Source organism: Asparagus officinalis, chromosome 7 (assembly GCF_001876935.1).
Source record: "Asparagus officinalis chromosome 7, Aspof.V1, whole genome shotgun sequence".
NCBI classification, from domain to species: domain Eukaryota; kingdom Viridiplantae; phylum Streptophyta; class Magnoliopsida; order Asparagales; family Asparagaceae; genus Asparagus; species Asparagus officinalis.
The window spans coordinates 19,502,148-19,529,942 of NC_033800.1; the positions used below are offsets into that span (position 1 = coordinate 19,502,148).

Genomic DNA, 27,795 nt, shown 5'->3' on the forward strand with positions numbered 1-27,795 from the left:
AAAGTGAAATGTCAAAAAACAAAGAAAATATAATACCTATCATATAAAGAGTGTATGACATCCACCTGACTAAAATAAGAGACAATGTAATACTTAAATCAAATAAAGTCAGTGTAAAAAAATTGTATATGATTACAATTTAAGAACATCATCAAACCATAAGAATATGACATAAGAAGTACTCGATTAGTTAAATAAAATGAAACTTTCACATACTCTATATAAACATAAGAAAGAACAAAAATATTGAAGTGAAATGCATTGCCATTGGAGAAAAATAACAAAACATAAATTAAGAGAAATACATTTTAGTAAGATTATATTGAGTTCATCACTTACCAATAGTAAAGATAAACAAAGAAACAAATAGATCTGAAACAGAAAAATATAATTATATAGAAAGGAAAGAAAAATACACTTGTATAGACAGAAAAGTCTTTAATTCTATCTTTGCCTTTCGTATTCATTTTTTCCTTTTTGTTAATGAAAGAGTGAGCAATCTACCAATCTGTAGAAAAAAAACCATAACAGTCCAAAACAACAGTAGAAAAAATAACAACCTAAGATAGGATGAGCTATTTTCATGAAAGAACTTAAATCTGTCAAATTAGCATCAACTATGTCAAATTAGAGTGCATCAACTATGTCAAATTTCAGCCAAAAGCAACATGTTAGCTTACATTTAGTGTCATATTTCAGCCATTTAATTTTACAAACATTTAATGTACATCTTTGCATTTCCTCACCCAGCAGATTTAAGTCTTGTGCATCAAAGCGTTCAAGCCAACAACAATGTTCAAAACTTCGAATCTTTATCTTACAAACAACAATAAAAACACAAACTCAAATCATCATTTATTGACATTCATAATTAAATAAACAAATAACTAAAAAATGTACCTCATAAAATGACAAAGAAATAGCGAATTTGTCTATAAAAATGTACCTCGTAACATAATTAAATAAACAAATAACTCTGAATCTTAAAAAATACCTCATAATTAAATAAACAAATAACCAAAACCAACGGCACATACCTCCGCCTCATAAAGTAACTTAAAATATGATTTTTTAAAGGATTTTTATCGACAAAAATAGTTAATTTGCTTGCAAGAAAAAAGCATTAATATCATTAAAATAATCTAATAGGATATAATTACTGTTTCCAAGCCTTGATAGAAGGAACTAAAATAAAACAAAGGGTTATTTTACTTTAATATCACAAAGTTTATACCAATTGAACCTCAATACCCCAAAATACTTTTTGCCCAAAAAGATCCCAAAGTTCTCAAAAGTTTACCTTTGATTGTGTAAAAATAATTGTGGTATCCAAGTTCAGATTAACTTTAAAATAAATACAAAAAACTAAATAATTTCTAGGGATTTAACTCCAAATGAGCAAGAAAAGACATCTATACAGAAAAATATAACATAAACTTACAACTAATGGATGAAACATGTTCTTTTCCAAGAATAAATCAAATTACTTCACTCTCCATCTTATAGAAACAATCCTCTCTTAACAACCTCTGCAGTCACTTTAAATGTTATCCCAGCCTACACACTCTTAAGAACTTCCACATGCTTTGAACAAAAGGACTACATGTACTTTTTTTTAAAAATAAGCACATTTCAATAAAAAATTCCCAAACAACATAAAATCACCAAAAAAATGAAAAAGGAAACTTTTTTTCCTGTATTGAATCCATAAAGAGTGCTTAGCAAAGCGCCAAGCTTAGAATCAAATTGTGCGACCTACAACATAATTAAATAATTGCACACCGGAGAATTATTGCACATCTTAAGGGAACAATCTCTTTTGATAATATGAAAATAATTTCCCTTTTTTAAGGCTAATATTGATATGAATTGCTTACTTATGTTACAATCAATTCAAAGGTAATATATAATGTTCGTTTCTAAGTATATTTTGTAATTAACCTATAGAGAACAAAATTCTTAAAAGGTTGGTTAATTTAGATGTGAAGCATGTTTGAATTGTTCACATTAATCATGACTGATTGTAAATGCTATGAAACATAAGAATGCAAATAATGGTTATATATACCAAGACTGCAACACTACCTTTAAATATAGGTTAATCTTTGGTAATTAAAAAATTAATAGAGCCAATTTACCTACAAACTTCAAAAGTTGAATTCAATTAATAATCCAATTGCATTAGCCTTAGTTAAAGACTTAATTAAATTGAAAAAATCCACTAAAACCACACAATTAAAGAAGATAAAACTACCAGAAAGATGAAAACAAACTTGTAGTACCCTTTCCAACTGAACATTAACAAACTCGAATAGTATTGGCGACTGTGTAACAATTAGAGATTCGTAAAAAATTTAGTAAGAAAAGGTTTTTGGCATTATCAGTACAGTACAAAAAAAATAGTAAAAGTGATTAAAAAACAAAGTGAAACGAACCTGCAATACTCTTTCCGATCGGACCTTTGCAGATTTTATTGATAGATAAAGTAAGCTCTAATTGAAATGGGTAGGGAGAGTTGCATTATTGTTCTAACTGCTGATGATAGAATCTCTAATGGAGAGGTATTAATTATAATGCAGGAAAGTTAAACACTTTTCAAGATAAAAGAGGTCGGTTAGACCAGCAAAGAGATCACTATTTGCATAGACGGGGAAAAAAAACATAGACAAATTTAAAATAAAAACAACAATTTTGTGCTGAATTATCTTCTAGTTTTTTCTTTTATTTTTCTAGAATATCAATCTGTAGGATATAATATGCTTCTTCCTTCTCTAAACAGCAAAATATTCAAAATCCACAACTCTAATTTTTTTTTATCTATGTTAGTACTTGACTTCAGCCGTTGGCTTAAGTCTCTTTGCAATTGTTTTCTGCAACTTCCTCTTCTTTGCTTCAGTTTCCTGCACAGTAAGAATATAAAAGCAAAGTCATTTTGTTCATATGTTAAAAAATAGATATACTTAGTACAACAACGGAGAAAAAATTAACCCAAAAACATTGAAAAATGATCAAAAATAGTTGGACCTAAAAAGAATCAACTCAGACACGCATCACGAAGGATAAATGCAAAACAAACATATAAGAACACCGCTAAAAAAGTTGAAAAGATCCTTCAATTTTAGAACCGAAGGAGATGACCTAAATTGATGCCTACCATGGAGAAGTCAAAATTGCACATAACAACAAACCCCAAATCTCTGAATCAAGAGACAAAGATAACCCATCAAGCAAATAATTTCATAAGCCTATAACAACGGATCATATGTACATAAATAGATTTTTAAAAGAAAAGGAGTAGATCTGAACAAAAAAAAAGATTTTTTATTACCATGAGCAGCTCATCATAATCATGCAAAAGGGCCTGATGCTTGAATCAAGCCATCGCTTCCTCTGAATCCATCATCAAAACCATGCTCCCCCTCTTCATCATCTTCAACAAATTCCAACCCGAATCCCAAATAAAGGAGGAGAGAAAGAGGAAAAGTCTATAATAATAATAATAATGTGGAAGGAGGGGAAAGATCCAGAAAGTAATAAAAGATAAAAAAATTTGAATTTGGGATGAGGAGGGAAGTTATTAAATGAGAAATTTAAACTTGAGAAGCCAAAATGAATGCAGGTCATAGGAAATTGAAGCAGAAGATGAAAGGTGGTTGAAGATACAAAATATTGTTGTTTTCAAAATAATGAATAATGTTGGGAACCGAAATTATGAATTCTTTAGAAATTGACACGTGGCGGAAGAGGCTTGACATGTGACTTTTTCAAGGGGAAGAGATTTTAGATATATAATATAGATATAATATAGATAATATAGACATGCGCTATTGTATCTATCTTTTTTGTGATTCAAGTACACTAAAGATACAGTAGTCATGATTTAAGAGCATCTCCAACAGCTTCCTCATTTCCCACTTTTGGAGAATTTAGTTAGGTTTTTAGACCAACAGATTTCTCATCTCATTCCCCAAAATAGGGATGGAGGAGAAAAAATGGGGAAGCTTCCTCAAATCTGCAACATTCACCAAATTTTTAGAGGAAAAAGTGGATTCTTCAAAATGGACAAACTGTTGGAGTTGGTGTAAAAATTAGTTGAAGAATATGACTTTTACTTCCTCATTTTGAAGAAAAATTTGGAGAAGCTGTTGGAGATGCCCTAAGAGGCCAACATGGCAGTGTTCAAGTAGATGTAAGGGACTAATTATCTAAAAGCCCAATTCCCATTTTCAGGGCTAGTGAAGACATCATGTGCAGTTGTTGGGCCCAACTGATAGAGGGGTGTAAACTTGGTGAAAGCGACGGGTAAGCCACAGGTTGTTGGTCGCCTCTACGTCGTCGAAGGCTCACCGGGGGCCCCCACCAGCGAGACGGCGCCAACTGTCAGCCCGCTGGGATTCTTCAATCCAACGACCAAAAACGCCTGCTTTCCAATTATCTATTAATATACGATTCGGGCCCCACAATCTCGTTCCCCATTGATCCACTGGCTACAAGCTAGCGAACGGTGGACGTCAGATTCTCTCTCCCTTGATCGCCTTTAATTTCGCCTCTGGACCCCCCAAAAGCGCGTCATTTCGGGGCTTAATTGCAGTTTGGCCTAGTAAACCGGAACAGATTTAGAATTTTGTGTTAGGCTCCTAGAACAAATCAATGTTTACATGTTTCGCTACTATAAATTTCATACTTGCATACTTTTCCTGAAAACCAGACAAAGTTGCAAACTACAAGCCGGACAGACACATTCTCTGCACATAGCTAACGTAGAGGTGAGCTAAGATTATCCTAAAAGCCTGTTCGGCGATATGCTTAAAATCGGGTCAGGACCAATCCTAGCTCGATTTTGTCCTAAACTATGTTACATTTGGTCCATAAGAATAAATGTTTGGAGAGTGAACAAAGAATCAGAACCGAGCCTATTCGTCCATTACTTTATCTTTATTCTGATTGATAATTAGGAAAGTAAATCGCACTGTCTAAATACAACGACACAAAATCTTTGTAGGAAAGACAGATGTTAAAAATAAATATTTTGGAAAATCCACTCACCTAATGTAAATGCGAATGGTACTATATATCCCTTTAGTACGAATTCATACGACAAGTTTTAGAATATGTTGAGAGGCTAATCGCACACAAGCGTACGCCTTCAAATTTGCTTTTAAGAGAGCATAGTAACTTTACGCAAAAGAGTTAACAATATTGCAACGCCGACAGTTTAAAAAGCCGAAAACCTGAGGACCAATGTGCAAAACGGACTCTCGTTAACGACTAAACTGGAAATATCCAAAAGTATTTCATTACTAAACTGCCAATAATACCCATAATGTAGTTATTAATCTCCGGCCCCTTTCTATTTTATCGTCCCGCGGTCTCCGGCCTCTTCCTCTCACCCCCAAATTTGTCCAATTTAATTCCTCTTTTTCCAAAAAATTCCCCTCAAAATTTCAACAAACTCCACGCCCTCTCAGCTAAAGTTCTAGCCTCAGATCCACTCAATTTCCCCTCGAATCTCGCAGTTTTCGGCCCGGATCTTCGTCTTCCAGCTCACTGAAACCCTAGATGCGAGCAAGATGAAGCTTTTGATCCTCCCCTTGATCCTCCTTCACTAAAACAGCAGAGCCTCTTCAACCGGAGGTCAACTACACCCATGTTCCCCATCATCGCCGCCGGAGTTCCCTTCACCACGTCCTCGGATCTCAAACGACGGCGTCCCGTCCTCCTTCGTCTTCGTCGTCGGAGGAACCGTCTCGTGAAATCGGACAAGATCCGCAGCCTGGAGGAGATCTACCTCCCGAATCTCGACCCCGCCGATGCCATGTTTGCCGTCACTGCTGGTAACGTTACCCTTCTGAGCAACTTTAGTGCTTATCAGACTGCTAAAGCTCTCAACTTCGCTTACCTTATTAGAGAATACTGTGTGAATGTTTCGTCGACTGAGCTGAAACTTACTTTCACTCCTTCGAAGAATTACTCGAATGCGTATGCTTTTATTAATGGGATTGAGATCTTGTCGATCCCTGATCTGTTTAGTGATGGTTTGGGACAGCCGAATTTGATTAATGGGGGGACCCCTCAGCCTTATTCGATTGCGCCGCAATGGGCTCTTCAGACTGTTTATAGGCTGAATGTTGGTGGGCAGGCTATTTCGCCTCCGGGTGATTCGGGGTTGTTTAGGTCTTGGGATGATGATTCTCCTTACATTTTTGGAGCTGGGTTTGGTGTTACTTATTCTGCTGACCCCAATGTGACGATTGATTATGATGCGAATTTGCCTGCCTATATTGCGCCGAATAATGTGTATGGGACTGCGAGATCGATGGGTCGAACTGTATCGGTGAATAGAAACAGTAATCTCACTTGGGTAATGTCTGTGGATGCTGGGTTCTACTACTTGGTGAGGCTACATTTCTGTGAGATTCAGTATCCTATGACGAAGCCGAACCAGAGGGTGTTTGATATTTTCGTTAACAATCAAACTGCACAAGTGGGAGCCGATGTAATTCTGTGGAGTGGTGGAATTGGGCATCCTTATTACGTCGATTATGTCGTGATTACGACGGGGACAGGGATGATGGATCTCTGGGTCGATCTTCAGCCTGATGACCAGACAAAGCCGGAGTATCTTGATGCAATCTTGAATGGAATGGAGGTGTTCAAGATTGAGAGTGATGGCAATCTTGCTGGGCCGAATCCTGAGTATCTACCTGAACCTGACCCTCAACCTGATAAGGTTCTGGATTCGAAGAAAGGGAAATCTAAGAGTAATGCCGGAGCGATAGCTGGAGGAATTGTTGGTGGTATTGTTGCACTTGGGCTTGCATATTTCCTGGTGTTTATTGTGTGCAAGAAGCAGAAGAGGAAGAGAGGGAAGGATGCTAGCTCAAGCGACGGACCATCGGGTTGGCTGCCATTGTCTCTCTATGGAAACTCTCACTCTGCAGGCTCTGCAAAGACTAACACGACTGGGAGCTATGCCTCATCGCTGCCCTCTAATCTCTGCCGCCACTTTTCATTTGCAGAGATCGAAGCTGCCACCAATGGCTTCGACGAAGCTCTTCTTCTCGGTGTTGGTGGGTTTGGCAAGGTCTACTGTGGCGATATTGATGGTGGATCGATGAAAGTGGCTATCAAGAGAGGAAACCCTATGTCCGATCAAGGAGTACATGAGTTCCAAACCGAAATTGAGATGCTCTCGAAGCTCAGGCACAGACATTTAGTTTCCCTAATTGGTTACTGTGAAGAAAACCGAGAGATGATCTTAGTCTATGACTACATGGCTCACGGAACTCTCCGCGAACATCTCTACAAGACTCAGAAACCTCCAATGCCGTGGAGACAGCGTCTGGAGATTTGTATAGGCGCTGCTCGTGGCCTTCATTATCTCCACACAGGAGCCAAGCACACAATCATTCATCGTGATGTCAAGACCACCAACATCCTCCTTGACGAGAAGTGGGTCGCTAAGGTTTCAGATTTCGGGCTGTCAAAAACCGGCCCCACCCTCGACAACACCCACGTCAGCACTGTAGTTAAGGGCAGTTTTGGATACCTCGACCCGGAATACTTCCGTCGACAGCAGCTCACCGAGAAATCTGACGTGTACTCCTTCGGCGTTGTTCTGTTCGAAGTCCTTTGTGCTCGGCCGGCGCTAAACCCAACTCTCCCCAAAGAGCAAGTGAGCTTGGCTGAATGGGCATTGCATTGCCAGAAGAAGGGAATACTCGACCAAATCATGGATCCTTACCTCAAAGAGAAGATTGCACCTCAGTGTTTCAAGAAATTTGCCGAGACGGCAGAGAAATGTGTGTCGGATAACGGTATTGAGCGTCCATCGATGGGCGACGTGTTGTGGAACCTGGAGTTTGCGCTGCAGCTGCAGGAGAGCGCGGAGGAGAGCGGAGCTGTTGTTGGAGATGAAGGGGTTCCTTTGGTGAAAGGAGGGAAGAAGGATGTGATCGATCCGTCGATGGACCACTCGACGACCACCACGACGACCACGACGACGACAACAATGAGTATTGGAGGGAGGAGTTTGAACAGTGAGGATTCTGATGGGTTGACGCCCAGCGCGGTTTTCTCCCAGATCATGAACCCGAAAGGACGGTGAGAAATTTGATGCCGTGTTGGTTATTGTTTTTACAGTTTTAGTCTTCGAAAATATTGGAAGATTAAGGTAAATTTGAGTACTTTAGCTATTTATTTTCTCTGTTTATTCAGTTTGTTGATGTAATATTTTTTAGAATGGAATTCGCTATGATCTTTTCATTGAGTATTGTTTGCGGTGTATGTATTGTATCTCTTACTATTGTTCGCAGATTCTGTTGCGGGGTTATTTACTTGGTTCAGTTTGCAGAAAGATTTTAACTTGAGTCGTAGTTTGTTGAAATAACAGTCAAATACATCTCTTTTGCTAATGCAGCTTTTATTTGCTGTGATATATTTATGAAATTGGTAATATTTCCGGCCGGTGGACTTCACAAACTCAGCGTAAAGACTATATTTGCTTATTTTATTGCAGTTGTGTAATGAGGAAATGATAAGATGTTGAGAAAAAGACATTTGAAGAACCAAAGCCTTGTTTTCCGTCTCGGTCGTGAGGAGTCGGTGCGCGCGACGGCCGAGCCAGCTGGCCTAAGGATATGTTATTTTTAGGCTTAAATATCAGAAAATTCCCCTTAACTTTGGACAATTGTCTGACAAGCCCCCATAACTTTTAAAATATTAGAAAAACCCCGTTTATGAGGTTATCAGAATAACACCTCTAAATTTAAGATTTTATAACCCACCACCAAAAAAAGGAAAAAAAAAGGAATAAAAAAGAACAACATTTACCACAATTTTCTGCACTGGTAGGTGAAATTATATAGGAGAATTTTTTGCAATTACAGTTCACACTTTTAGGAAAGTTTTCTGATATAATCTTAAAGTTTAGGGATTTTGATTTCCTCTAAGCTTAAGGTTTTGATATTTTGATGAAAGTATGGGAGGTTATCTTATAATCATCCAAAGTTAAAAGGGAGTTTTGATATTTAGCCTTTTAGTTATTTTTGTTATACTTTAGTTATGAGCTGTTGTTATTAATATATCGTGAATCAAATAAAATTCATAACATAATATACAAAAGGGGATTCTTAAAAAAAATTAAAATTATCGTATTTGCAAGGCGGTTTCTTAAAAAAAAAAACCCCGTGCAAAACTAAAACACGCTTCAAAGCCATCTGAAATGGGCCCAGCCATCCATTTCCTTGGGAATAAAGCCTTGGGACGCGGGGCCGGTGACCGCGAGCCAGCTAAAGATGTGGGTCCCGGAGTCACGATAGATAACAGCGATTGCCGCCAAATCGCCAATAGGCTGGAAGCACAAAAAAAAGGTCACGACGATATGAGATAATCCCATTCCCATCAAATATAGTATCATGCGCAGTGGTGGCGCTCCCCCCTTCACAATGAATGGTTCTTAGCTGGAAAATTCCCTCTCTAAAGTCCACAGTCAACTACTCGCCAACCGTTACGCCGCGTTCACCAGCTACGTATACAAAACTAATTTGATCCCTCACCTCTCTATTTATTAGTTTGTTTGTTAGTTTTAGTGTTTGACTTTTGGTGTCTGAGGGGCATCAAGCAATAAGCATACTGTGGAGATGCCAGGTGATTAAGATGGCATTGAGAGGTGTAAGAGCATCTCCAACCATAAAACCCAAAATAGTGTAGTTTTTACACCAAATTGGTGTAGTTTTTACACCAAATCACTATTCCATCTCCAACCAATTACACCAAATGTTACACCAAAAAGAATATTCCTTTTATTATTCTTATCTTTTAACATTTTTATCTATTTAAAATATTCCTTCTATTGTTGAATTTTATTTTAATAATTATTTTATACTCTAATTTCATTATAATAGTTAATATAAAATAACATATATTATTAATACAAATATAAATAACAAAAGAAAAAAAAAGTTTTTCTGTATTTCTTCTTATAAAAAACCTTCCATTTTAAGTTTTTACAAAAAAAAATAATAATAATAATAATAATGCGCCATCGCTACAGTGTTGCGTCATTTCTGGCGCAACACTGTAGCGGCCTGCTATTTTAGCGGAGCCGATGCCGCTCGGTTGGAGTGAGGACCGGACGCTAACTTGGTGTTTTAGCGTCCGGTTGGAGAAGCTCTGAGCACCGCGAGCTATCAAGAGATGGAAATGATGAGGCCCACTTGCTCCAATGTCGCACCATATCTGATAGAAAGATCTTTTAGCGATATCTCAGAATAAGGCAAGATTCACTAGTAGAAAATTGAACAAACTACACGGAACAAACTAGACGGAATTTTTTTCCGTCTAGTTTGAGGCAATCTAGACGGAACAAATTCCGTCTAGTTTGTTCCGTCTAGTTTGAATCAATTTAGACGGAAATTTCCGTCTAGTTTGACAAACTAGACGGTTTTTATTTTTTTTAAAAAATTAACACTCAATGTAGACGGAATTTCCGTCTAGGTTGATACAACCTAGACGGAAATTCCGTCTAGATTGTCTAAAAAAATTACGGAGCCTCCCTCCTCTTTTTTCATTCCCCCGCCTATATTTTCATTTCGGCGCCTTTTTTTTCTTCCCCTCTCGATCTAAACCCCACCCCCCCCTCTCTTTCCCCAAATCTCTCTCTCTCGTCTCCACGCCGCCTGCTCCTCAAAACGGCGCCGAGATCCTCTCATCCCCCCTCCACCTCCACTGCCAGCGCCGCCCTCTCTCATCTCCATCCTCACCAAGCCCTCAACCCAGCCCGCAACACTCCCTCCGCCTCTACCTCCCAAACCCTAACCCTAGCCCCAAGCACCCCGTCCTCCTCTACTTCCACGGCGGCGGCATCGTTATATTCTCGCCCGCCTCCGGCCTCGTCCACCTCTCCTCCACCGCCCGCTCCACCCGCATCCCCGCCCTCGTCGCCTCCGTCGCCTATAGCCTCGCCCCCGAGCACCACCTCCCCGCAAAGAGATGTCGACCGCTGGAGAACTTGCGTACTCGTACGCCGCCATCATCCTCTACGACGACGACATCCCCATTACGATACTCTTTCTTCCCTTTCCCCCCAATTTCAAGAATTAGGGTTTTGCTTCTTTCAATCTGCGGTTATTTAATTTTCATGAGGTTTAGAATAGAATTATTCTACAGTTTGTATGGATTACTGGGTGATTAGGTCACTAAGAATGCAATTATCATTAACTGGATATGTTTGGCAACAAATGCTTCTTTACTGTATAATGTCAAATTGTAAAAGCTATGGAGACTTGGGATCCAAATAATGCAATTTCTGTATAGAAAATTAGGGCTATAGAACCATGGTCAGTTCTGTCCCTGGTAGGTAGTTAAAATTTTGTACTTGTTAATGCCTATTTTGGATATGTTACATCTAAACTAACTAATAGGGGAGATATGACCACTAATTTGTACATTATTTCAACTTCTTCAGGGGGTAGTGATCTTCTCAGTTCGGAGACAAATAGCAGCGTAAAGGACACAAAAATTTCAATTGATTGCAGTAGGCCGGAGTCTCCGGTTGTGGAAACTTGCTCTAACCCATGTACGCGAGGTAAAATTCTATGGTTGGAGATAACTGAAATTTTTTCAGTAAAAAAGGTAAAAAGCTTGGATCCTTGAACAATAATTTTTTGCGTACAGTTCTTATGATAGAATGTCAATGTTGAATCCTCATCTGCAGTTGTGTACTCATTCCTTTTCCATGTAAGTATAAAATTTTTCTACTTAACTTCTAAACTTCCTTTGGTTTGGATGATGGTGACATAAAGGAGGCATAATCACTTTAACTGATAGCTCAAACCAGAGATAGACTTTAGCTTCACTGATACCTACATTTTCGATAATCTTTTTAGTTTCTTATGCTTGAATGTCGATGTGTCCAAAAACTGTATGACAAGTATTTTAAATCAAAACATGTATCTTGATTTACAGCTGAAATCAATGATATACATGGAGTACCCTGTGTAAACACTTCTGGTATTTTCATGGAGTTATGATTTCATTCCCTCTTGATTTACAGCATATGACTATGTTTGAAGGACTTCAACTTTTTGAGCAGCTGTTTGATAGTTCAGAGATTACAAGGCTAAATTCGTTAGCAAATAACTTGAGAGCCGCTGGTCATAAAAGAGAGTTCCGTGGTAAACTCCGTTATTTACCTTTTTCATATTCTCATCCAACAAGTTATCATCTCTCATTGTACCTTATTTTTGTTACAGTTTTTGTATTAATATTGCTATCTTAAGATCTTGATATGATTAACCAGCTTTTGCCAATCTATTTCTGCAATTAGAACAGTATTAGTTACTAACTTAATCCTATTCTTTCAAAAGTTGGAGGCTTTAGGCCTAGTTATACATGATTACCAATCTTCCTGTGTCTATGGATCATTTGCATACCTCTAAGTTATATGATGGAGCTTTTCAGGAGTCTTAACACTTGGGGAAAATTGTAAGGTTGAGAAAAAAAAACATTTGAAATATTGAAAAGAAAATATTAAGCGACCAGTGAAGAATTTGGAATGATTTGTTTAATATACAATTTGACTCGGGTAGATGCAGTTATCTTATAGATTAGGAGCAAGCCAATCTGATGAAATAGTTGACTGATATCATATATCATACCCTAAAATCTTTGGGCTAGTGAGAAATATGCATTATAATAGGCGATTTTCTAAATTTATATAAGGGAGAGACTCTTCTGTTGAATTTCTCTTTTTTGTCAGTCATGCTAAGGGCTCATGTTCCAGGTAGTCTCATGAACTTTCTCTCCCTTCCGTGTATAACCACAATCTTTTAGGCCATCTGGAATTATGTCATTCGAGAATTTTTCCCTCTTGTTTTTGTTTGGGTTGGTTTGGGTGGGTTTTTTGTTTTTATTTTTGTAAAGAGTTGTTTGGCATTAGTAAAGAGTTGTTTGGTATTTATAAAGAGTTACACATGAGGAGATATATTATCTTGCTTTTCAGATGTTTACATCTGTTATTTTCCCTCTTGCACCAGTCCATCCCTTCAGTTACGTTGTTCCAATACTTCAAGGATCTAACCTGAACAAAATTTAGGAATTTCTATAACATGATATCTTCTAAATTTATAGGAGGATTGTTGAATTACTGGTTTTTGTTAGCATGCTAAGGGCTCATATATCTTCCAGGGAGTCTCATGAACTTTGTCTTCCATCTATAAGTAATTACGATCTTTTATGCCATTTGGAATCATGCCATTCAAAGAGGGGTTTTTCTTTGTGATTTTTGTTTTGCCTTTTTTCCTTTTTTTTTCTGGGGCGGAGGGTGTGAGGTGGGGGTTGGGCTTGGTAGTGTTATTTCCTCCCATTAAAAGAGTTGTTTATAACATTAAGAAAGAGTTGCATATGAGGAAATTTTGTGCTTTTGCTGTGGATAAATTTGACCTCTCATAGTTTGGCATTACTAAATACCTTTTCTTTGGAATGATGAAAATCAGGGCGTACCTTTGTTGTATCCAAGAGGCCTATGAAAGGGCATGGGAGAGAAATGATCCAATTAGGCATCCCCATTGCTGAAGGACCTGCACTAGATGAAACTACAACTGGGAACTCTTCTGGTAAGTTCTTCCTTGTACAACATTTTCTGCGATTAATGAATTCTGTACAAATGTGCTATCATTATCTTAAAGCCCATTCTCTCAGAGCGGAAGGCGGAGGCTATTCCAAGCTTGTTGCAGGATGCCCTTGATCTATTGATCCAGAATCAGGTTTTGACTATTAAGCCTGATTATTGTATTATCGATTTTTTCAATGAGGTAAGCAACTGTTATTGATGCTCTGAACTTTGCTAACTATAATGATTTAACATACAAGCGTAACATATGTGCTTATGTCTAGGGTGACCATTCACAGCCTCATCTTTGGCCATCGTGGTATGGGACACCTGTTTGCACTCTATTTTTGACGGCATGTGACATGGTTTTTGGTCGAATTATTGAAGGAGATCATAGAGGAAATTATAGAAGTCCCCTCAAGCTTGCCATTAAATCTGGGTTCGTCTTCCTTTATCCCACTATGATATATGCATTTTAGTGCATCATATATTAGATGTATCCATACAGCATCTTGTCCATACAAAATATTCTGCTCTTACAGACTTTCTATTGGGTACCTATATTTTGTTTTATTTGTTAAAATTTGGATTTCTCAAACAGCGAGCTTTATATTTCAGCTTTTGAGTTACCACTCCAAGCATTAATCCACTGAGATCCCAAGGCTTATGTATAATTTCCAGTTTTATTTAAATATAAAATTTTCATCAGTTACAATAAGTAAATTATAGTAAGGCCTTACTCATATTCATTGAGGTGAGGTTTAACAAGTTATCCAAGTTAACATTATGGTCCTTATTTATTTCCTCTCACCTATGTATCACGTATACTCCCATCCTGAAGCCGTACCTATGTCAGACAATCTGACATTCAGACCTGTGTTGGACACTGACACTTTATTAGACATTCGTTAGACACATGTATGTACTTAAATTATTTCTACAATTATATAATACATCCTTTCAGTTAGGTCACATGCCCTATTCACTTCTTAGACAACATTTCTCACACGTCATATACAACCCTTTATTCATATTACATGCTCGAGATACCTATTTACTTTCATTTACACAATATAGTATATAGTGCAGAAATGCCACCAAAATGTTGACTTTTATAAAAGGAAATTTGAACAAGTCTAGCATTATATGAAGTTGAAGAGTTAAGTTCTGCAAAGTCATAAAGAATAGGAAAATTTTCACAAATATATGATTAATCAAAGGCTTTGAAAAAAATACTACAAACTTTCCAGTCAGTAGAAAAACCCACAAACTTGTAGAAACATCCATGAATTAAATGCAACAAATATTTATTTATGCTCTATAAAATTACCTTGAATCAACTACGAGAGACTTTTAGTTTCAAGCGCATCATAAAACTACCATGTCGTTTTCAATAGCATGTAGTAGTCTTTTGCTAATTCTAAAGTTCTGTGGTATTTTTTACTAATTAAAATAGTTTGTGATAATTTTGTGCAAAGCCTGTGATAATCCATGTTATTTGTTTTGAAATATTCTCCATAAAAATGTATAGTAGGTCAACTTTAGCAGATATGAAATCATAATGTTTCATATCATTAGAAATGGTTAATTACAGAAAACCCCCATGAACTTTTGAGGAGTTGCTTCTGCTCTTTTATGATGAATCTTAATCTGGGTGATGACGATTGTAGGAGTTTTGGATGGTGAAACACACCGGTAGATTCTGCATGTCGATTTCTTCAAAGGCTATGTTGATTACTGGAATCAATGATTGAAGACACTGGAATTATATCCAGTCAAGGGTTCGGCTATTATTTGAGGTAATTTGTTATGCATGGTTTACTGTTTAGTTTGTGGATATATCTGATTCTTTCATTATGCAGGTCTTAGCCTTTCCTTGTTAACTTATTGTAGTTATGTATGGTGTACCATTTAATTTGTCGATTTCTTTTCTCTTTGTAATTTCTGTCTCAGGTCCTCTCTAAGTCGAACAAACTCACAGAGATTTGCACTTCAGCTAGGTAAGTTAAACATTCTTTATTTACTTGTCCGTCTTTGATTTAATTTACTTGAAGGTAGCTAAACGACTTTTGGTTGTCCTGCTTCTCAAGCTACATTTCAGAGTTAAGACACTTCTTGCGAGTCAAATATGATAATCTTTCTTCTCTAGGTTAGAAGTATTTGCATATTTGTTCAGTTTCTATCATCTCAATATATATGTCTAGCTGAAGTTGCCTTAGATTTTCTTTTTGAAGTTGTTTCATGCTAATTTTGTCAGAGCTTGTTTCCAGTGAAAGGATAATTAGGGGTTTTACTGATCAGAGTATACTCCCATTTCTCTCACTTCTGCTAGTGAGCTTCCTTCAGGGAGGAGATGGTTTAACGAAAATGGACTTTTTTCAAGAGGAAAATCTTATTGGAACAGTCTGTTTGGTTTATCCTTCGGTAACCAATATTTTGATTTCCCTATTAGTTCTTCTGCAAAGTTAATGCTTTCTAAGTGTATTTCATGGCATGGACTAATTGATGTTGAATTTTAGAGTGATGTTAAGAAGCTAATATTCCTGATCATTATTTAGTGTATATGCTTTCTAAGTGTATTTCATGGCATGGACTAATTGATGTTGAATTTTGTATAATGTAGGATTAAGGAGGAAGAAACATGATGCTTCAACAACTTGGAGGAGTAAATGCAATTGGATTCTATAAATTATGCAAAGTTCATTAAGTTATGTAAACAATTGTATTCTTTATAATCAATCTATGTAAAAAATTTATGCACCTTTCTAGTATTTTGGTGAATGTATTATTTGAATATAACTATATTTGATATTGAAATATAATTAGATCGATTGTGTTGGATATGAACATGATTTGGTGTTGTGCTATATTGTGTACATGTGATATTATATAACGTGTAACGTAGATTTTGCAAAAAAAAAAAAAAAAACTTACTGTAGCAGAGCAACCTAGACGGAATTCCGTCTAGGTTGCACTGTAGCAATCCGTCTAGATTGCTAATCTAGACGGAATTCCGTCTAAGTTGCTACTGTAGCAACCTAGACGGAATTCCGTCTAGGTTGCCAACCTAGACGGAATTCCGTCTAGATAGCAACCTAGACGGATTTCTTACTTCCGTCTAGCTTGATATCCGTCTAGGTTGGTCAACCTAGACGGAATTCCGTCTAGTTTGCCCCAACCTAAACGGAATCAGAATAGACTGAGCAAACTAGACGGAATTCCGTCTAGGTGTACCAACCTAGACGGGAAATTGAGCAATCTAGACGGATTTCCGTCTAGATTGCTCGTTTTTCTACTAGTGATTTTCACGTTTCGAAAATCGGGGGAGAAAAAGACGTACACAGTCATGTTGGATAATTGACGAGGAATATAATTAGACGCTAAGACATGTATGTCTCATACAATCCTTTCCGACTACCTTAACCTTTACTTCCGTATACACGCTAGATACATGGGAATTAGACAACAGTCAAAAGTATTGATAACTGCCTTGGACAGTATCATAATGATCACTCGGTTCCGACGCATAAAAAAAAAATAAAAAAATAAAAAGAAATTAAGATTCAATAGGCGTAGGTAGGCAGAAATTAGTCAAGGGAACTAAAATCTAAAATCTAAGCGAGTCCAGCACGAATCATGTATATCTTGCACTTTAACCGTGAAAGCGATGGAGCGTCAAGTTTTGAAAGCGGGCAATTCATGATCGTAACCAATGAGTCACTCAACGGCCAAAGAAATCAAACAGGACGCTACAACATGATTCGAAACTTTTCACAAAAAATAATAAATAAATAAATAAATAAATATACATTTATCACAATATCTCTAATTCCCCTTTTTTCAGTCACCCTCGATCTCTATAACTGTGAGTTCTCATATACGTAAAATATGCTAGAATAAAGACCTGTAAAAGCTCACTATTACCAAAAATAACTCAAATCTAATTGAAATTTTTGTTTCGTGGTAAAATAACTAAGCCTTTGAAGCAATCACAATATAGAGGGATCTGAAACTTCGCTTCAACGGCGCATGGAAGCACTAGCTCTTAGGCTCAATAAACGCGATTATCTTCTTCTCAAGCGCGATTTTGTTAGCACCCACAACCTTATCCACTTGCTGCCCGTTCTTCAAGAAAAAGAATGTTGGAGTGCCACGAACATCCCATGTAGAACAAAGTTCCTACAGAGCAGAAAGAAGGATGTACATTATTGTCCCAAAAAATAATGACCTCCAATTTGTAAATAATGGCATAATCAAATGCAACACAAAAATGGTTAAGGTTTAGGTTGAAGATAGCTAGTATGTAGATTTCAAATAATCATAAGAGTATGAGCACAGATGACCACTAGTCTGCACAGTCAACCAAATAAGAGCGGAAATGCTACTATTAAGAAATAGATACACGAGTTACAAGCAAGTTACCAAAAAAAAAGGTTATCAAAGCAAATTCTTAAGATCTAGAATCCTTTATGTTTACTTTTAAATTGCATGAGCATTTACACATACAGGATGTGAAGCCAGTCAAAAAACAATAATAGTGTCACCACCTACTACAGTAGTAAATCGTAAGCCGAGAAGAGAAGAAAAGAAAAAGCATCAAGCATGCACATAGTTTATCCACAGATATCAGTAGATGCATATGAGATATGCTTTCAATCGAGCAAGGATCACAGCTAACTAGTAACTTACTATAATATCAGTAGAATTAGAAGATGTTTAGTTCAAAGTTGGCACCTACAAAGTCATAGCACAATGGCAATACGGATCTAGATACTGCAGCACGCAAATTTCTCCAATGATCTATTCAACAATAATTATTAGTATCGAGCAGTGGAACATAGATGACATAACAATCACAGAATCTCTAACTTTGTTCTAAGGATACATGCATGAAGAAACAACAGATACCTTCAGAGTTCAAGAATAATGATAGACATTCCCTACTATCATGGACTTACCCTTAAGTCTTATCTATTTGCATTGATTATGTTATTTATTGAAGATATTGAATTAGCGTTTGACTAAAATGTTGGAATACACTGGTACAACTGTACAAGGACTGTACACACTCCAATTCATATCATAAGACTAACATTGATCATGAAGGCTCAATTTGATCCATGTAAGAAACAAGATGACCAAGTAGAATTGCTAATAGCAATCACATCTCGCGTCATGGGAGTTATTATCCCTTCATAGCTCAAGACGGCCTAGAACAATCTCATCTAGAAGAGAAATTCAAGAGTTCCATGTTCAAATGCATATGTGACAAACATCAAATTGTTATAATTATAATCTATCCCTCAATAAACTGGTCTCTATGTTTATATATGAAATTTAACCAGATGTACACCTTGTATACATGTGCAAGGATCTGCTATACAATGAAGCTGGATCTAAACAGAAGCTGTTAACAGAAGCTGTTAGTAGGAAGCGGAAAAAACACGGAGAATTTGTCAACGTGGATATCGAGAGGAATATACCATCAACTGTTAAGAAGACATAGTCTACGCCAAAAAAGTGAGGCATTATTTAATATGGCTATATATACAAACGATCTGATCTCCCTTAACTAACTGGTTATTCTGAAGTAGGACAGATTAAAGAAAAGGGCAGGTCCTGGTGAGAAGAACATATTCTGAGGAAGGAAAAAAAAAAAGGTTAAGAGGGCAACAAATGATGGAAGCAACTCAATACTTACAGCTAACTCATCAACATCAATAGTTAGAAAAACAAGTTGAGGGTACTTCTCGGAGAGCTCAGTATAGAGAGGAGTGATCTGTCTACATGGGCCACACCATGATGCACTGAAATTTGCAACGACCTGCAGCAAATAGAAATATCAGTTACATGCAAGTCTATAGGGGAAAAATAAAGCCTTATAAAGATGGTAACTGATAAAAGCTTGACTAAGGATCAAAAGTTGCAGCTAGCGAGGCATCTGCATGAACATGCTTATAATTGGTATAAACATAAGTAGAAAAGAGTCAAACAAGTCAACTGTATGAACATTTCCACAGTAAAACTGAAGCTGAAGACTAGAAACCTTGCTTGTTTATATTCAATCCTAGATAAAATTAGAAGGCACATAATTGTTCCATGAATAGAACTGAAATCTGTCTGACCAAACAATTGCTTGCATAATTGTTCCATGAATAGAACTGAAATCTGTCTGACCAGACAATTGCTCGAGTTAAATATCAGAAGGATACAAAAACAATTTGCATAATAAGAGAACTGGTTATATCACAAAAAAGAAGAGAACCGAAGCCTATTGATTAATAGCCAGGAACAAAATAAACTGAGTCAATGAATGAGTGAATCACACAGAGCATAAGCAAATAGATATAAGAATCCCCAATATTTACATATTTATTTTGCTGCAATAATTCAATGGTATCAGGCACCAAGTCTGAAAGTTTGCGAGATCCAAGCAAGGGGTTATATTCTTAATGCTTTTTAGATCTTCATGTGCAGTTGAAACAACGATTTAAGATTCAAAAGCTACAGTTGGTATTGTGCTCAAAACAAACACAATTCTAACTACATCTTGGAAACTGTGCTTAAAACCATGTTACCAACTAACGATATATTTTTGGCGAGCATCTCTAATTTAGTATATAAAGAGTTGTAATAATTAACATTTATAAATAATTATTTGATGTACTTTGAACATCAAGATGCCTGAACGAGGTCGTGCTACTCCAACTATCATAATTGGAATAAGATGGGAGTTACAAACACATTTCTTTTTTAACAGCATTCCACCACAACTTACAGACTCAAGTCTTTAAAATGAAAAAAGCAATATAATACTTACTATCTTGCCAGCCTCGTTTGCTTCTGCGATCTTCTCATTCCAGCTTTCATTGTTAGTTATGACATTCACATTTCCACCACTGAAATTGGTTTTTTCTTCCTCAGAATTGGACTCAACTACCTGTTACAAGAAATTCAATGAGTTACTGTCTTCAAAAAGGCAAGAAAATCACCCTATGCAGACTGATGCAATCTTGATCTTATTTTTAACAAACTCTCTCTATAGATTGAAAGGATTGAAGGTCACATAACAAGGAAACGATGAATATATATTGGAGGCAAACTAGTTCATCTATATCTGATAAATGTCATTCTGCTAGGCAAAGGAACACATTGATAAAAACCTAAAGAACTCAAAAGGAGAGGAGCATGTGAGATACATACATGGGTGTGGATACGGGTACAAGGACACCGAATACAACACAAATTTGTGAATAAGTATGGTTAAGGTGATACAACTATTACATAATTAAAAGTAACATCTAGCAAGTTCTCCAAAATCACAGATTAATAGCATTGTAAATTATAAAACTCCAAACTTGACAATAGGAAATATTCCCAAAACAAAAAAAGAAAAGAAAAGAAAAGAAACAAGGTCAATAGTATGTCATAGGACCTACAGGTACACCAAAACTTCGAAGTCGTAGTAAGGGTTGAGGGTTACTTTTAACATATCCCCACATGTTGAGTAACCTTTTCATGGGCTGAAATCTGGACTCATGATACCTATTTTTCCTAAATTCACTTTAAATTTGTGGCTGGTAAGACTTGATCCTAGGTGGCTCTGATACCATGTCAAAGGAACCTTCCACTATGCCAAAACTCCAAAGTTCTGGTGAGGGTTATAAGTTTTTATGCTCTAATAAATACACATCACACTAAGTACTAACACAAACTCTGCACCATTGAGTCATCGTGCTGTTTGTTAAGATTATCTCACATGTTCCAAGCAATTCCCCATTCAAACCAAAGAGACTGAATACCAATCTGTCTTTTCCTGAAAAACAAGAAAGCAAGGGGAGAAACATCAGAAAGTTTATCAGGAAAGTAACAAAAGCCAGAAATATACCCAAATGGTAGATAACAAATTAATAAAGATTAAAGACATGCCGAGGCTATTATGCAACAAACTTGCATGTAAACTCCAAGTGCATGTTTCAGATATGTGTAAAGGGGCATCAATAAGCAATCAACTTCTAACCAGTGATGGTTATTCTATAATGGTTATAGAGTCAGAGCAATATTACATCAAAATATCCAAAATGTAGAATATATCAAAATGGAATTGATGCAAAAGGCATCTTGCTCATTCTCCAACAACAAACTTTCTCAGCTTAGTTGAACATCTGTAATTTTTTTGGCCAGGCATGTTACATAAATCAAGATGCTAACAAAAACCGGGTGCAAGGACATGAATGCATCACAGGGTTAACAGTGTTGACGAGGATGGGATAAAACCAGCTACTATTGGAAACAAATGCAGGCATAAATCATGATAATTGCAATAATTGAACTATAAAACTGGAGTACCTAAGTTGCTAGAAAAAGATTGTCAGGTAGAGGGGCTAGAATTTGTGTTAAAATGTTAAAAGGACGGGAAGGTCCAATGCAGTATCAAGTGAAAAAGATGCAAGAGAAGCAACGAGAACTCACTCTTTATAGAAATGAAAAGAGACCTTAAATAATTAGGAGTATTGCTGTTAGTCAAGGTTCAAGAAGACCGATATTATACTCATCTCCCCCTATATAGCTTTGATATGGTCTATCGTTTCTTCATTAATGAAAAGGGGTTGTATAATGAATTCAATCTAAATACCCCGACACAGACGAATACCAACATAAAGAATACACGTACGTAAATACTGCAAACTCATAAAACAGCAGATATTGAAATAGGTACAAAGCGTATATAGCTTGAATATAAGCAACCTAAGACCGCCCACTTTTATGAGTCCTACATTTCAAGATATAAGTATGAGAACATAAATTAAAGACCTAAAAATATAACTTGAATATCTTAACACCATTTAATCTCACGGCGAGAAAACCCAGGTGCAAAGATTTTCTGAAATGTACATTAATGGATCAGATGGTCCTGATACATGACATAAGCAACCATACTATGTACGATGAGCAGAGCATAATATCCTGCATTTATTCATGAAATCACCCTCAATTTTCTTGAATGCCACTGAACTCAGTTAAAAACGCCTATATCGTCCTTGGCGTCAAAAATCTCGAATCACATTTACGCTCATAAGAACAAGAATCCACTGCCACTATCAAAACTACAACTTGAATTCAAAACCTGCAAAATTGAACAAAAAGAAACTTTGCTCTACGTTAATCAACGAAATAAATGTAGAATCAGAATTAGGTTAAAGATTAAGCTACAAATTAGCACAAATATTAGCGTAAAATAAATAAATAAGAGATCCAACCTCTTCACGATCCCCGCTCCACGAATGGATTTGTTTCGGATAGCAACCCGCTAACTGTAGCGGGAAATCCAACGGAAAATCGAAGAAGGGAAGCCCTAATATTGGATTGTTAAAATTGCGAAGGGCCAGAGAAAGGGTGAAATTTTGTTTGGCATTTGTTTTTCTCGACATCGGAAGTAATAAACGACGGTTAAAAATTTTAGGTTAAGATATAATTAACTTATTTTAAAAATAATGAGAAAATGCGGGTGGAAATGAACCAAATACTTATCAATTTTTTTTTAAAATATAAACTAGTATAATGCACGTGGTTTTCCCATTGATTTTTTTATTAAATCGTAAAATTATGTATTAATAAATAAAGTTATATAATTAAATTGCTTTTAAAAATATATAAATTAATTATTATGAGTTTTTATTTTTAGGCCTAAAGGTTTACCTTAGTTTAACTTTAAACCCAACTAATTTATTTTGTATCATTGAACACACTTATCTTTATGTATTTATCTTTAGACCAAACTTCCAAAGATACGATACACACGTATGTGAGCTCCCCTTAAACTTTTAGGAAAAAAAAAATCAAATTCTGTCATTCTCCAACCTCCTTTTCTTTGATCCTGCATTCTTTCATATATGTGGACCCCCTTAAATTTTTAAAAATCCAATTATACTCCCCTCTATATTTTTCAATTAATTCTCCTCTCTCTTCCATTATTCTCTTTTTTAAATTCTTTCACTCTTATGAACTCATCAATTAATTCTCAACTTCATTAATGCTTAGGGTGTGATTGCTAGAATTTGGTAGAAATTCTTTACTTTCTTAGTAATTTAAGGTATAATTTTGTATTTTACTCAACTACTTACTTTATATCATTAGTTTCTCATTCTATTCATGAAAAGCATTTCACATTATAATTCATGAATTCATAAAAATTATTTTATATTTTATAGTTAGTTAAATTTGATTTTAGTTGACTATCTTTGATGAAATTTGGCACAACTTTATCTATTTTTTGTGACAAACAAGATGGATGAAGAATTGTATTGTGCATTGACGGATTTTAAAGGAAATAATCACTTTTTTAAATTGAATATCAATGGGAAATAAGCATTTATTATATACTCAATTCTTGACGATGACAAGTCATATGTAGATGATAAAAATATGGTGCCTCGGCCGCTAACAATAATAATTCTTCGTTAAAGACTAAGAACAATGCACATTCCTTCACGATTGAATCCCCATAAAGAGTAAAAGTGTAGTAGATGTCAGCGATACAGTCACAATCGTAGAACATGTAGATAACCTATTGCAGACTAAATTGACTTTTATATTCTAACTTTTGGAACATACTAGTATACAATACGTGCGTTGCACGTGATGCATATTAAAAAACTATAAGAGTTAAAATTCATAATATTTCCATAAGTATGCATTGAACTTATTTAATATAATGTTTCCATAATATTATATTATTTAATAAATTATATATAACCATTAAAAATTATTTTATTGCACTATGGTTAAAAAAATTTAACTTATACTAATATTAGTACTTATACTATTATTAACATACATTTAATAGTTATTTAAAATTTTCTATTATTATATTATTAAACAATTTATTTAGGAGTATAATTATTAAATAATAATGTAATCATTAGTTTAAGTAATACTATTGATATAAAATAAACTATTTAAATTATTAAATATTTATGTCATGTACATATTTTATTACAATATCTATTAAATAATGGCAATAAATTTTAATATTATATGACTTTATGTTGTAAAGAATATTACCTTATTCGATAATTAATATCGTCTCAATAATAAAAATTTGGATGGTATAAATTAAAAATACTATTATTTAGAAAAATTATTTTATATAAATATATTGGATCCTCGAAATATATGAGACATTTACTTTCCAAAAAAAATGTATGACTCATAAATTTCAAAGATCCAATATTTTATTGCACTATGTTCATAATGTCTAATTTTTATGACTAAGACGATATTATAATATCATTATAAATTATTAGTATATTCTAGCGAGTGGCCAAATATTTTGAAGAAAAGAAGAGAAAAGTATATGCGTCATAAATTTTAAGAATCCAATTTTTTTATATAAATTAATTTTCTACTTTCTAAAATAAAAGTATTTTTAATTTATAACATCCAAATTTTTATTACTAAGATGATATTAATTATCAAACAATGTAATATTCTTTATAACATAAAGAAATAACCCTATTTATACTATTATTAATAATTATAATTATATCCAATAATTTATTAAATGAATGAATTTTACTATTTTATATAATTAATAATTTTTTTCAATAAATTATCATATACTCATAATTTTTTATCATTATAAATTATTAATATATTCTAGCGAATGACCAAATAATTTGAAAAATGAAAAGGTGCATAGTTAATGAGAGGTTATGGATCATTAGTTTTATAATTAATGATATAATTTTGAGTTATAAGAAATTGAGAGGGTAAAAAAGGAAATCAAAAGTTTTAACATGGGTATTCTCTTTTATAAGTAGTATAGATAAGCAAAATATTGCAACCAAGCATGAGTTTCTGTGTTTTACTTTTGTGTAAGTGTCATACATTTATTTCTTAAGATATGATTGTGTTTGTTATTTGTTTGGTATGATTATTTTGTTATGTGTTTCATATGATTGTGGACTATCAGGATAACCTGGTATGATTGTGCTCTTTCAGGATAACCTGCTGCCCTTTAAGAATAATCCGCTATACTTTCATAATATCACACTATATTTTCATAATAACCTGTTATACTTTCATATATTACGCTATACCTTTAGGATATCACGCTATACTTTCATATTATCCCGCCATGCTTTCATAATATCATCTTATATATTTATAATAGCCAATTATACTTTCATAATATCATATTATATTTTCATATTATCACGCTATATTTTCATTATATCAGACTACACTTTTAGGATACCATGCTATACTTTCATATTAGCTCGCTATACTTTTAAAATGACCTACTATACTTTCATAATATTACACTATACTTTCAGAATAACCCGCTATAATGTCATAATATCACGCTATACTTTTATATTATCACACTATACTTTCATAATATCACGCTATACTTTCATATTATCATATAATGCTTTTATAATATCACGCTATGTAATTCTTTATCCATCTATGTTTGTCACAAAAAAAAAACAAATTTGTGCAAAAATTCATCAAAGATAGTTAACTAAAATCAAATTCAACTATATAAAATGTAAAATAATTTTCATGAATTCATGAATAATAATGTGAATTTTTTTTTTCATGAATAAAATGAGAAACTAATGCTATAAATTAAGTAGTTGAGTAAAATGCAAAATTATACCTTAAATTACTAAGAGAGTGATGAATCTCTACCAAAATCAAGCAATCACGCCCTAAGTATTGATGAAGCTGAGAATTAAATGATGGATTCATAAGAGTGATTGAGAATTAATTGATGGGTTCATAATAAATTAGTTGAGTTTAAAAATAAACTAGAGTAAACTTTGGGCCCTAAAAAAACCCTAATTATTATTGTGTAGTTATTGTAATTGAATATTTTTTATAATGATCGCCCGCTATTAACTTTTTTTTTTTAAATAAGTCCCTAAATCTAAAATTATTCTTAAATAAAACTGTCAATTTTATAAGTTCTCTTAAATATGCCCCTCCAATTTAAAAGTTGTTAACTTAACTCAAAATTAACTAAATTGCATTAATTTTGTTAGCTTTTTCCTGATATTCCCTGGAGAGTTACACTTGATACCTGCAACATATTACAATAGTTATTTCTCATTATAATTATTTAATATGATAAATTATGCTAACCCTTATGAACTTTTAACTCATATGAACTTTCAAAAGTACGGTAAACCCTTAATGATCTTTTTTGTTTCAAAGAAGATCACCAATAACTTTCTGATTTTTGCAGATAAACCTTATAAAGTAGAAGTAGAAGATGGCATAAAAATGCATTTTGAAAGTTATTGGGGGTTTGGTGTAACTTATCTCATTTATATTTGGGGCTTTCTACAAAGAGTTATTAGGGATCCAGTGTGATTTCAAAAGTTCATAGGGTCTATTTACTGCAAAATGCTGAAAGTTCATGTGGGTTTACTATAATTTTACCTTATTTAATATTATAATTATTAGTTCAAGAATACTATTAAAATAATTATAATGTTTATATATTATAAAATATTTATCTAATTTAATTTTTAAATTATGCTCTTAAATAATTTAGTAGTATAAATATTGTATAAATTTTTATTATACGATCATTAACAAATTAATAATACTATTATTAATATTAAATATTTTTTATAAAAAGGTTAGTTTTTAATCATTACCAAGTATAGATTATTTAGTATCATGTAATAATCTTTGATAAAATACTCTAAATATATATTAAATTATTTATTTAATTTATTTAATAATATAATACTAAATAAATAGTATAATTCATAATTTATGTGATATTATAAGAATAATTACACTATTTATGTTATATGATATTTATTCTATTTATTTTATTGCTCATTGAATTATAGTATAATTCTTAATAGTATTTAGTAATATATTATTCTATTTATACTATTATTTTAATTATTTTATTATAATTCATAAATAATAGGTATAATAATTTAATTGGTTATTATTAATAATTGTATATACTTATTTTATAAATTATTTTATTATTTTTAAATAATTAATAGTTATTATAGCCATTTTAGTGATGAAAAATAATCTCTAATCAATGGTGGACAAGTGTCCCACATTATGCATAATCAAGTTAGTATTTCAAAATAATCACAGGCCCAATTCGATCGACTCGACATACCGACATCTTGCAAGGACGA

The 27,795-nt window shown here is 34.3% G+C and overlaps 3 protein-coding genes across 10 annotated transcripts; 2 read left to right on the forward strand and 1 right to left on the reverse strand.

Moving 5' to 3' along the window:
- On the forward strand, nt 5,648-8,298 carry LOC109846783 (receptor-like protein kinase FERONIA). The gene has a single exon (XM_020416030.1). The coding sequence runs from the start codon at nt 5,648-5,650 to the stop codon at nt 8,105-8,107; it is 2,460 nt and encodes an 819-aa protein (XP_020271619.1). The 3' UTR covers nt 8,108-8,298.
- LOC109846785 lies at nt 11,337-14,740 on the forward strand. The gene is made up of 7 exons (XM_020416031.1): nt 11,337-11,355; nt 11,468-11,634; nt 11,689-11,739; nt 12,056-12,176; nt 13,497-13,616; nt 13,702-13,814; nt 13,897-14,740. Exons 1-7 carry the CDS (start codon nt 11,337-11,339, stop codon nt 14,089-14,091), a joined length of 786 nt encoding a protein of 261 aa, XP_020271620.1. The 3' UTR covers nt 14,092-14,740.
- Nucleotides 17,428-23,033, reverse strand: LOC109850708 (thioredoxin H4-1). 8 transcript variants are annotated; one of them, XM_020420768.1, is made up of 6 exons: nt 22,873-23,033; nt 22,629-22,739; nt 21,372-21,428; nt 20,433-20,552; nt 19,314-19,436; nt 17,428-17,791 (listed from the first exon to the last, which is right to left on the reverse strand). In XM_020420768.1, the coding sequence occupies exons 3-6, from the start codon at nt 21,390-21,392 to the stop codon at nt 17,651-17,653; spliced, it is 405 nt and encodes a 134-aa protein (XP_020276357.1). In that variant the 5' UTR covers nt 21,393-21,428; nt 22,629-22,739; nt 22,873-23,033; the 3' UTR covers nt 17,428-17,650. The 8 variants fall into 8 exon arrangements, with proteins under 8 accessions (XP_020276357.1, XP_020276352.1, XP_020276354.1 ...); XM_020420763.1 differs by having other exon boundaries at nt 21,322-21,428; XM_020420765.1 differs by having other exon boundaries at nt 22,602-22,739.

Excerpts from the sequence above, each read along its gene's own strand:
- LOC109846783 (XM_020416030.1), top strand. The coding sequence starts at position 5,648 with ATGTTCCCCATCATCGCCGCCGGAGTTCCCTTCACCACGTCCTCGGAT.
- LOC109846785 (XM_020416031.1), top strand. Across the intron at positions 11,635-11,688 it reads AAATTTTTTCAGTAAAAAAG|AATGTCAATGTTGAATCCTC; the intron begins GTAAAAAGCTTG and ends TTCTTATGATAG. Across the intron at positions 13,617-13,701 it reads TACAACTGGGAACTCTTCTG|AGCGGAAGGCGGAGGCTATT; the intron begins GTAAGTTCTTCC and ends CCATTCTCTCAG.
- LOC109850708 (XM_020420763.1), bottom strand. The coding sequence starts at position 21,345 with ATGACTCAATGGTGCAGAGTTTGT. Across the intron at positions 19,437-20,432 it reads CAAACGAGGCTGGCAAGATA|GTCGTTGCAAATTTCAGTGC; the intron begins GTAAGTATTATA and ends TATTTGCTGCAG. Across the intron at positions 17,792-19,313 it reads TTGATGTTGATGAGTTAGCT|GAACTTTGTTCTACATGGGA; the intron begins GTAAGTATTGAG and ends TCTGCTCTGTAG.